Source organism: Rhagoletis zephyria, unplaced genomic scaffold, assembly GCF_001687245.7.
Source record: "Rhagoletis zephyria isolate East Lansing unplaced genomic scaffold, Rhagoletis_zephyria_1.1 Rzeph_scaffold_01600, whole genome shotgun sequence".
NCBI lineage: Eukaryota > Metazoa > Arthropoda > Insecta > Diptera > Tephritidae > Rhagoletis > Rhagoletis zephyria.
In genome coordinates, this window is record NW_016158684.1 from 63,529 (window position 1) to 75,979 (window position 12,451).

The following is a 12,451-nucleotide window of genomic DNA, read 5'->3' on the forward strand; positions in this document are numbered from 1 at the left end:
GTGTGAGACGGGTTCTCCTCTTTAGCCGCTTACCAATACTAAGAATTTTTTGCTTTTCAACAATATATTTTGGCATTGGCCAACGTAAAAGTTGTTATCAGGTGCCGCGAAGAAAGCGGGCATTGGCTAGTAAAATTTTATAAAGACTACTTTAATGGATCAGCCTAAGAGTACTGTATAGTAAGTATACCTTTCTCCTTAATCGGTACCGCTACTTAACGATGGACTGAAACAGCGCGTTTCTAGAATGATGTCACAGTAAATTATAACTCATCAAAAATCATTAAGCTTTTGCTAAAGTGTATTTAAAACACTCCACAAAACTATAAAAAAAAAAATCTTTTTATTGCCGAATGTATCTACATACATACATACGTAGGTGGCACCAGAGCTGTTAAAANGTAAATTATAACTCATCAAAAATCATTAAGCTTTTGCTAAAGTGTATTTAAAACACTCCACAAAACTATAAAAAAAAAATCTTTTTATTGCCGAATGTATCTACATACATACGTAGGTGGCACCAGAGCTGTTAAATTTCCATTACGTAATTATAATCATAAATTTTTTTAAATTTTTTAATTTTAATGATTATTTTAATTTTCTTACATAACCCAGCAATTAATAATTAATTATAATTAAAATTAATCAAAAATAATCATGATTAATTGCCATTAAAAAAAATAATCGAAAATAATAGCATAATCAAATTCAATCAAATAATTTTTTTATTTATTTGATTATTTTAAATTGTTTGATTTTTTTTTNTTTTTTAAATTTTTTAATTTTAATGATTATTTTAATTTTCTTACATAACCCAGCAATTAATAATTAATTATAATTAAAATTAATCAAAAATAATCATGATTAATTGCCATTAAAAAAATTAATCGAAAATAATAGCATAATCAAATTCAATCAAATAATTTTTTTATTTATTTGATTATTTTAAATTGTTTGATTTTTTTAAATTATTTTATTGTTTTTAGTTATCTGATTATTTCTAATTATATGATTATTTTTAATTATTTTTTTTGAATAGACAAAGCTGTGTTTGGCAGGCAAATTTTTATAAATTAGTATTAAATAACTGAAACCAAATTAACTGTACAAGTAAATACTTATACTGTAGTTTACAAGTAAAGAATGATTTCTTACAGATATTGTCAACTGTCTTTGCTATTTATTAATTCTTTCAGAAAGAATTTTGTAGAGAACACATTGGTGCAGATCTTACATATAGACATAGGTAAGCATATTGACCGCGTTTTTTATTCTCCTTGTGCATTTATCTTATATATTACTGTATTAATACTCATAGTATGTATATTAATGTATTATTCACAAGTTTAAAATATTTAAAAATAATAAAATAATTATGTATATTAATCATGCAATTAAAATAAATCAAAAATAATTAAATAATTATATTAATCATGTAATTGAAAAAATTCAAAAATAATTGAAAATAATAAAATAATCGTGTAATTAAACNAATTATTTTATTGTTTTTAGTTATCTGATTATTTCTAATTATATGATTATTTTTAATTATTTTTTTTGAATAGACAAAGCTGTGTTTGGCAGGCAAATTTTTATAAATTAGTATTAAATAACTGAAACCAAATTAACTGTACAAGTAAATACTTATACTGTAGTTTACAAGTAAAGAATGATTTCTTACAGATATTGTCAACTGTCTTTGCTATTCATTAATTCTTTCAGAAAGAATTTTCTAGAGAACACATTGGTGCAGATCTTACATATAGACATAGGTAAGCATATTGACCGCGTTTTTTATTCTCCTTGTGCATTTATCTTATATTACTGTATTAATACTCATAGTATGTATATTAATGCGTTTCAATGTATTATTCACAAGTTGAAAATATTTAAAAATAATAAAATAATTATGTATATTAATCATGCAATTAAAATAAATCAAAAATAATTATATTAATCATGTAATTGAAAAAATTCAAAAATAATTGAAAATAATAAAATAATCGTGTAATTAAACTTAATTAAGTAGTTAATTAATTTTCTTTTTTCAAAGTAATTAGTTATTAATTATTAAAAAGGTGCAAATAATGATATTTAATCATTAAACGGTTACCTCAAAAAACATGCTTTAATTAATAATCATTATGATTATTAATCATTATTTAACAGGTCTGGGTGGCACCGAAATGTAAAAAAGGCAACACTTAAGTTCGGCCAAAAGAAATTTGTTTCGAAATTGTCTTGAAAAAATATTTTAGACTCGGATGAACGGCGAACTTTTTGGTTTATATGTGTATAAGGTTATATGGTCTGATATACCTTTGAGGAATGCTGTATCGAAATTGGGTCAGACTGTTTAGTACTTTATGTAATTTTCATTTCTAATTGGCTTAAGAGTCGATTTCAAAGTTACTCAAGTGCTAAGCAAATTGCACATCTTTTGTCATGTTTGTTTATTTGTTGTTATTTTTCTTTTCCAGAATTGCGACAACAGTTAATACTTTTCACGCTTCATTAAAACTGGCGTCTAGTAAACATCGCCTANAGGTTATATGGTCTGATATACCTTTGAGGAATGCTGTATCGAAATTGGGTTAGACTGTTTAGTACTTTATGTAATTTTCATTTCTAATTGGCTTAAGAGTCGATTTCAAAGTTACTCAAGTGCTAAGCAAATTGTTTGTTGTTATTTTTCTTTTCCAGAATTGCGACAACAGTTAATACTTTTCACGCTTCATTAAAACTGGCGTCTAGTAAACATCGCCTTAATTTGTTTGCTTACCTGTCGAAGTGGATACCCAAATTCGTGCCTGAGACTGGCAGGTATGTATGTACTCTGTAGTTTGTTGCTTGCAAATTTTACCGCTCACATTCGTATCTGTGAGTATCTATTTTTGTTTTTTACTGTAATAGCTTTTTTAATTTTTATTTGTGCAATTCATGCTTTCAATCATTTGTTCTAAATGCAATTGCCTTCACTTGTATTGCCTTTTTCGGTTTAAAATACACTGCGGCAATAATAATCGATAACATTCAATCACTGCGCATCTCAGCTTTTGCAACACTGTAACTACATACTTCTTTACATATGCTCGACGTTCACCCAAAAGTCGTTATTTGCGAAATTTTTATTTACATAAAATTTATTTTAAATCGCGTGCGCATGTTAATGTGAAGAGTGGATATGTATATATATATGTACATACATTTGTACATATGTAGATGTGTGGGTATATTTGGTTGTGTGCGTCCACTGGCTATTGAAGGGTATCGCGTTGCAAGCAGTGCGGAAATATGCGGCCAATTTCTTGCTTTGTTGTTTCTTTTTTGCTATTTCGCCAGCGTATTCAAGGAAATAACTCCGGGCGAACGGCGGCTACAAACACATCGCACAAACAGCGCAAATAGGCATACAACAGCGCATTGCAAGCGCCCACATTTTTGAAGCATACAAATTAACAAATTTTCGGCATAAACGAGTACACATCGAACGTTTTCGAGATTTTCGTATTCGATTGTTGCTGCTTTTGCATTTTTTCATAGCAAAAAAAAACCAAAACACCAAATGTAAATCCTACCAGCGGGTTCGCGAAATTGTCAACGGCGGTGACTAAAAACCAGCACATGCAACCGTTCTTTTATATTTGAAATCCGTGGAGGCAACTACCGTCCACAGTGTTGTGCGCGACAATTCCCGACGACGTTCTCAACCTGACTGACTGAGTAGCCAGCGACTGGCAAAATAAGCGAAGCCAAAACCAACTCTAAACAAGTCAAATGCAGAGGCAAACAAATACAATAAATGAAATAAAAAGAAAAAAGCAAAATCAAAAGCAAATGTAAAAGCACAAAACCAAAAAGTAATTGTATCTGCGCCTTGCCGCTGAATGGGAATTGGATGATATATGTATACAAACATATGGACACATGAACCTGATCAACCGACAACACCAACAATAACGTCAACGTCTTGGGAATTGTTGTAGTTGCAGGGCCGCATTCCTCTTCTTGGTATGGGCTTGCGGTCGGTCTTGTTGTAGACGGCATTCTCACTTTGTTGTTGATATTGCTGCTATCGATTATGTTTGTTGTTGTCGCTTGGTGGTTAGCTGTGGCTCTTTCACCGCTTGTTTGTGGCACGCTCCCTTCCCGGCACCAATACACCACCGCCGCCGCTATCAACAGCTGGTCGCAATATACATAGGCATACGTACAGCCGTCAACGACCGCTGCTGCCACCACCACCATCAGCGTACACGCAAATACCACCACCATTTCAGCCGCGCTACCTTCAATTGGCCTGTTGTTCGTGCACTCCCAAAAATGTGCAGGATATTCGCCTCACCTTCTCATGGTCTTGGCATGCCACTTTGTCGGTTATTTAATTTTTAAAATACGCGCGCTCTCAGCACCACTGACCGTGTGCCTTGCTATGAACTGCTCTTCCTTCCTTCCTTCCTTTCAGTTCTTTCACTTCAGGTTGCAGCCGCTTTTGATTTTTTCGGGGGGGATTAAAGCCTCAACATTCTTGTAAATGTTGTCGCGACCGGTTAGCAAATATATTGTTTGACCGCGATGTTGCCTGTATCGATCACTTAGTCACTAAGGCTTAGTGTATGGATCTATTGAGTGTTGGGTTGGTGATTCCCGTACGTTTCAATTCACACAGCGCTAAAGTTATCTTTACAATCATTTCATCTTGTGATTGTAATCTGATGGGTCTTGCATGTAATTGTTGTGTTTGTATATACATTTATTTTCTGGTGACTCTTAGTACGTCTTTGCGCTCCTATTTCGTTGAACGTCTGCTAACCTGTATTTCCTGTAATTGTTTTTGATCCACGAGAGCGACTAACTTTATTGTTGTCGTTGGTTTTAATCAAAAACAATGCCGCCATCTCTTCCTATCTAGTTGCGCACGCGCTTTTTGACACGACATAATGGAAGTGGGTATTCTCTTAAGCAGAAATGCATATCATTGCAGTTTTTCAACAACAAATGAAAACACTTAAAAACTTGTTTCTCAAACAATCGTAAACTATATGTTAACATTTTACGAAGATCTCCGATGATTTCTATCTACCAGATGTATTCTAATTCAAAGTTTTTTCTCGCTAAGATAGGCTCTTCGGATTGGAGGCGCATGACAATAAGTGTTCCGTATATGAGGACCTCACCCATATGCTGTACAGGTTTTAGCCACTTCTGGTTTAGCGGATGGAGATGGACGTTGAGTACGTTGCCCCACCCTCAACGGAGCTATGTTAGGGTGCACCTGGGGCACAATCTATATATGTAAATCCGAGTGGCGGTTCATTTCTCAACAAATATCTATCTATCTAGGGTGCACTTGGTATGTTTCGGTAGTTCTTCATCCTCAATACAGAGAGTGGCGGACGAATCGATATGTACGTTGTAGAGATCCGCTTTGTATCATGCCTCATAGAAGCGGAGGTCATTGTACGTCCCCACGCCCATTCTCAGGTCGAGTAGGTGCCATCTCACGTGTCGGAGGGGTGGATCCTTTCGAAGCCGAGCGTCTTTGTGGTGATTCTCACGATGACATCCCACAAGGAACTGATTATATAGTAAGTTTTTGTGGCTGCAGCTGTTTGGGGCGTTTGAAGATTTTTCCCTTGCGAGTTGCTTGTAACATCGGCCGATCGCCTTGTTGAGTAGTTTTGTCAGATTCCCACGTAATTTCCCGCTAGCGGCAGAGGAGAACAAGATATCGAAAGCGTTTCCTAAAACCTAGGGTTTATTCGCAATTGGTTTTTTCGCCATCGATGTGTACGTCGAGTTCCAGCCCAATCTCTGCAATGTTAGGGGTTAGGGAACCTACTCTATAATGCAATACGAAAGAGCAATGCGATGCGATAGGCAAATACATCGTAAGTAATACGCAGTGGCGATTTCCTATCGCATCGAATTACAGAGTAGCTTCCCTGGGCTCGAATCTTAGCATCCGTTCATGGATCTAAAACCACGCGGAAGAAAATTTCGTGATACGTCAGTCGTATAACCTGAATGGGATAAAGAGTACGTTCACGTATGTCATAATCATGGGCGTAGCCAGGTAGGGGCAGGGGGATGCTCGAGCCCCCTCCCCCACCTAACTTTCAAATTTTCCTTAGATATATATACAATAGTACCCTGAAATGCCAGCTTAATAGGGTCGAGCCACCCGACTGTCGTGGGAACAAGTACTCTCAACATCTAAGAAGCTAGCTCGGATTTATTCGCTGCATTCTTAGACCAACACTTGAGAGACTAAGGGCCGGTTGTTCAATGTCTGATTAGCACAAAGCGGAGGTAGAAGCTCCGGTTAAATACAACGACTGCTTTATCGATCACATGTTATATGCGTGAGGTCGAAAACGTCGATAATGATGTTTAACCGGCAAGTAGTGATAACCAGACATTGAACAACCGGCCCTTAATGATTAGTCGATAGCGCTTCCAACGAAGTGGTCCGTACTATGGAAAGGTCACTAAGATGCTAGCTAGCATTTAATCCCTGTATTCTAGTAACTTTCCATAGTACGGACCACTTCATTGGAAGCGCTATCGACTAATCATTTAGGGCCGGTTACTCAATGTCTGGTTAACACTAATCTGCGGTTAAACATCGTTATCGACGACTTCGACTCCATGCATATAACAGGGAGTCGGTAAGGTCGATAACTATGTTTAACCGGAGATTAGTGTTAACCAGACATTGAGAAAACCGGCCTAAGACTCTTAAGTGTTGGTTTAAGAACTTTTGTAAGCAATCTTTATTTGCTGCTCTTAGTTCACTTTTGAAGTCGTTGAAACGTTTCCTATACCGCTACAATTGGCCTTATTGAAGAGTTTTCTATTCATTGATTTAGCAACCTTCATAGACTTTTCTGGTAGGTACCACCGTTCTTAATACAATGCTTTTGAATTGAAACATCATTTTATTTCTTTACCTTTAAAATAGAAGTAAACTTTATTTTTCGTTTTAAACACAATGTGACACCGTTTATTATATAGGTATGTATGTTTGTAATTTTAGGATGTTTTTGTTTCATTTCTAATATAATTAAATTTTTTTTTTATACATATCTTTTTGAATTAAACTTTTTATTCGGAACCCTCCCATTCTTTTGTTTGTGTTTACTGAAAATTACTCTTCCTTTCATTTAATTTCTTGTTAAACTATACCGGCATGTAAATATGTAGCATGTACGACGTATGTTTGCCGTTTGGTATGTATTGTATTATCGCACACATGTAGCTATGTAATTTTGTAAGCTAAATAATAATAGTTGGGAGTATACAATGCACGGTAAATAATTATAAAAGAATATAAGATACTCATAAAATTCTTAAGTGTAAAAAGAATGAAATAATCAAATTTTGTAGTTTTTGCATCATAGATTTTTTTTTATATAATAGTAGTAGTAAATGTAATATGTATGACTGTAATTTGTCAGCCTTCTGATTTATTTTCTGACTGACATCACACACTATTTAAGCCCTAACCAGTTTATTTTGTTTGGTTTAATTTTCTCTCCGACACAAATTTTTCCAACTACTTATTCAATATCCATTTTTATATGTAAAATCACCAAGAGAAGATTACAATTATGTTAATGAATATTCATATGAATATCGACTTTTAATAACTAAGAAAAAAATTCAAGGGATTTAAAAAAAGTATTTAATATTGGAATAATAGATTTGGAATATGAATGCAAAGTATAATTGAATGTTTTATTTTTAATTGTTACTTTTTTTAAATTATATAGCTTAGGTGTTTAATAGTCCAATTCATTGAACATGTGTTGTTATTTTCAAAAACTTAAGCTTATATAAATTAGACAAAACAATTTGTTCAACAATACCAAGAGTAATTTCCAAAACTTCGCACTGATTTTAAAGCTTACGAATTGCAGAACGAGCCTGCGAGTCTTTCTTTACTCTTGGCGTTGTGCAAATACTTTGTGTTTTTATTATTGTTCTTTACAAGCCAATTAAAGTTCTTAAATGCTTTCAAACAATTGTCTTAATCAAATGAATTCCATAAGGTTTTCAATGAACTTGACTATTAAATACCTCGCAAAGAACAGTAAAATTACAAATTAATGACTTTTAATCCTCCCTTTGTGCCAATTATTCATGCTAGGTAATAATTGTTTCGCTCTGTACCCTTTATTTCTGTTTTATGAATCCTCAGTATTTTAGTTTTATACTTTTGGTAAACATTTAGGTATGTAATTTCACGGAATTTACCCGCGGTCCCAAGCAAACAGGTTATAATTTTAGCAATGCTGTTTAGTTTTGTTTCACTTTCGTAAATTTGCTGGGACATTTGTTTAAATTTTGAGGGAAAAGCGAAAAGGATTATGTCTCTAGGCCGTCTACTTAGCAGCAGAAGTAGAAGCAGCAACAGCTGTTTTTGAATTTTGTTGTAAATTTCGTGTATTTATTAAATAAACAATAGCATTTTGTTTAAGGATGTTAACTTAAAGATAACTGATTAAGTGCCAATAACCGCTCCACGGCAGCATTGATGTCTCCAAAAGTAGCAATTAGCGCTGCAATAAAAAAAATGCCACGATAATTATATATGTATATTTCATTTGCATTTTCGAAAAAAGTTTAGCATATATTAAAAAAAACTTTTTCGCTTCGAAATTGTCGATTGGTCACTCACCTTGCAAGTTGGCTTCCCGATTGCCGAATCCCATTGAGGCCAATTGTTCCAGCTGTGACTGATAGCGCACTTCTGGTGGCTGTGAATTGTCCGTCTGCATACTCATGCCGTTCAACATACGCGAAACGAAATCATTGAAGAGCTGGGGATTCGGTCCACCGCCAGGTGCTGTGGCCGGGCGATTAGCGTCACCTCCGGCGCTAGTGGTATTTGTGGTCGAGTTTGTCGTACCGGTTGAGCTCTCAGTGTTACCAGCTGGTGGTGGTGGTATGCCCAACGAACCGACTAGACCCGGCGCTGCCGAACGCAACTGTTCCATGCCCTGCTGTATCTGCATTATTGCATTTAGAGCTTCCGGATTTGTCAACATGTTCTGTACTTCGGGATTTTGCATTTGATTGAGGAACTGTGGCATCATTTGACGCACCTGATCTTGCAGTTGCGGATTATTGGCCAATAATGGACTGGTACTCAATAGACGTGATGCCATTTCGGGATCCTGTGACATGGCGTCCATCATGGAACGCGTGTATGGAGCATTTAAAAGGTTTTGCATTAAAGACGGATTTTCGGCCATCTGCTGCATGAGACTCTGCATGGCGGGCGTGTTGAGCATACCACGTGGCGGCAAGTCTGGATTGGCGCCATCCGCAGAGTTACCACCAGCGCTGCCACTAGCATTACCTGTACCGCCCCATGGATTTGGCAACGGTTGACGATTTTCGGTGCCCTGTTGAGGATTATTTGCACCTAAAAGAAGCATGATAAACAAGTTATACATGTATGTATAAGAAAAAGTAACTGCGTTTACTACACGTACCGCCAGAGCCGTCCATAAGTCCGGAAAAGGGATTGCGCGTAAATGAATCGCTTGCTGCATTCAGCATTGGCTCTTGTATATCGCGATAGATGCGCTGCAACGCATTGTAACCACCTGGTACTGATTCTAAATTAGACATAGCGCGATCGTGCGAACGCATCAACTCTTGAAGCATGGATGGGTTGCGCGCCAGCTCCATTGTCTGCCGCAACAACTCGGGATTATTAAGCATATGCGAAATTTCCGGATTGCGCTGCATTAGGTCCTGCATTTGGGGATTCGAAGTGAAGAGGGATCGCATAATTTCCGGATTATTCATCATTTGCTGCACGAGTGGATTGTCCAGCACCGAGCGCAGCATATCGCCGTTACTTAACAATTCGCTTTGCATGCGTGCTTGTAAGTCCATGAAAGAGCCGCTACCAGCGCCCAGAGCCTCCATACCAGCCAACCCGCCTAGTTGGTTAAGACCGAATGGTGTTTGACGTACATCAGCGGCTGGTCGGGGAGCTGGCTCTGCTCCGCGTGTAGGAGCTTTGATCACCAGATGCACCGTCAGGCCATCCTTTATGTTGTGCGTCCTTAGTGTGTCGTTGTCCTTCATGATTTTGCCGGCAAAAATCAGCACTAGTTGTTCGGGTTCAGAGTCAAATTTTCGTGCTACCAACTGCTTGAACTGAAAGAGATAATCATTGAAAGCGCACGTCGCCGGAAAGAAAATTGTTTCCTTTTGGACCAATAACTAACTATATGCATACCTTGTTGCCGCATTAATCAACCACCAACAATAAACACAAATTTAACCACATGTGACGCAGCACCAACAAGAATGCATGGTTGCGCCACTGCGTCTGCCTTTTGAACAGCGATGCAATTGTAAATTTCCTAAAATTATGCATTCTTACATTCGCTCGAACCTTCTGCGCCAATCACCTGCTAACACGCATACGAAACCAACGAGAATTTGTACTAACGCAATGTCATAAAACTATGGCGGCAGTGTCACATGTGGTATTTATGCAGCGGTGCTGGCTTCAAATGCATTAGGCAATCTTTAAATTACTTCAAATTAAGCTAAGCTGAAAAGAACACTCACTTCCTTAATTCCAGAATCTTCATCCACTTCGATTGTTTTCTTCTCCTTCGGCGTTTTTACGTTGACAACGATGCGCTTGTTATTACCTCCTTCTGCCATTTTTATCGAGTTTTTTTAAAGCTTTGCAATGATTTTCCCTTCGATTTTCGTTTGTTGTTAGATTTTAAAAAAATTCCAGTTTTTATTTTGCAAAAATGTTGCGGGAATTCTCAAAGATTAAAGATTGAAAAATTTTGTCAATTAAAAACTAATTCGTCACTTTCGTGCAACACACACAACGAGAAAAAATTAACGAAACAGAGTTGCATTTCGTTTTGCGAGCAAATGCTTGCATGAAAAATGCAGGGTTGTATTGGCTGTGGCAGTGTTGAAAAATGAGACTGTAATGGAAACAAAGAACGTAAATCTTCTTTGGTACATATATACAAAGAACGTAGATAACCTTCTTGTTATGTACGTTCTTTGGCAGTGCAAGCGCGGTTTCTACGCATTTTGCCAAATCTAAAGTATATTTTCCCGTGTAAAGCTTAGTATCCAGCTCTTAAGAAAAGCAAAAACTCCATATAAAATGACGTACAAGAAATGGCTAAGAAATTTTCTTGAGTCAAATTTCCTTAAGGCAGTACGCAGTTCTTCAGAAATTTAGTACGCTTTCTACTACGGTTTTCTAAAGTTTTTTGTGAAAAAAGAGCACAAGGCAACCCAGGTTTGCAACAGAAATATATGCCCGTTCCATTATTTCTTGAGGAAAGAGTGAGGCAACAGGCTGTGCGTTATCAAAAATGTCAAAATTCCTTGGGCACACACCCGAAATAATGGCAATTTTTTCTTGACCGTTTTCTTAAGAGCTGGATACTAAGCTTAAACAGTCAGAAAGTCCTTTTTGCCGATTTGCAGAAATCACTTTCGGAAATAAAAATTGCAATGTGTAACTGCAACTGAAATTAAGAGCGCAATACACAACGCAAGCGGCTTGACAAACCAAGCGAAATGGCTCTTCCCCAATAAATATAAAATTAAGTAACTGCTTAGCCAAAATCAAGGCGAATTTATACAAGGTGGTGTTATCGGATCAGGGATGAAAAAGTAGGTACAATTGTACCTTTTTCCGACGTTTGATGACTTAAAGGTACATTAGGTACAGCCACTAGATTTTAGGTACAATCATCTTTTGATCAGATGCATTTTTAGTCTTTTTCCTTTACCGTGCTAATATATTTACTTGTAGGCACGCGAGAAGCTTCGCTTTCATTTTGAAGAATAAACAATTCGAAAGAAAAGAGGTCAAAAGGAAGAATTTAAAAAAGTCATATTAAGTATTATCTTAAACATCTTACACTGTTTTTAGAGCAGCTACTACGAAAAATTAACACTTTACTTAGCTATCCTCAAATTCGTAATTTTTTTCTATTAATCTTAACGCTTATTTTCACTAAGTCAAATTAAATGGCATTTGCGGTCAAATAAGTGAAAACAAATTGTCAAATGAGACTAAAAAATGGTCTTTTGATTGATTTAGATCATAATAGGCCTTCAGGCGTGTACATGCGCTGTTAAAGTGGCTATTTGTAAGTTTTTGGCCCATAATCTCATCGGTAAAAATAGGGATAAAGGAAAGAAAGTTGTGTCAAAATATGTTCAAAAATTTTGTTGTCAAAATATGACATAATGAAAACCAGCCTTTATTCGCCCATACAGTTAGGGATGCTCTTAAAAACATCGATGTTCCCGCAACAAACATCGATGTCAAAAAACATCGGTTATAAAAACGATACATCATGTTTTACCGATGTTTTAATATCTCATCTACTACACGAAATAAAATGTAGCCTGAAATATTTTTTAAACT

General features: G+C 36.1%; 1 protein-coding gene across 2 annotated transcripts; it reads right to left on the bottom strand.

Annotated features, from left to right (window-relative positions):
• Positions 1 to 7,320: 7,320 nt before the first annotated feature.
• Positions 7,321 to 10,913, bottom strand: Ubqn (ubiquilin). Of its 2 annotated transcripts, none has more exons than XM_017618307.1 (4): positions 10,603 to 10,913; positions 9,507 to 10,182; positions 8,687 to 9,436; positions 7,321 to 8,567 (listed from the first exon to the last, which is right to left on the bottom strand). In XM_017618307.1, exons 1-4 carry the CDS (start codon positions 10,699 to 10,701, stop codon positions 8,491 to 8,493), a joined length of 1,602 nt encoding a protein of 533 aa, XP_017473796.1. In that variant the 5' UTR covers positions 10,702 to 10,913; the 3' UTR covers positions 7,321 to 8,490. The 2 variants fall into 2 exon arrangements, with proteins under 2 accessions (XP_017473796.1, XP_017473797.1); XM_017618308.1 differs by lacking the exon at positions 10,603 to 10,913 and adding an exon at positions 10,265 to 10,568.
• Between the last annotated feature and the right edge of the window lie 1,538 nt (positions 10,914 to 12,451).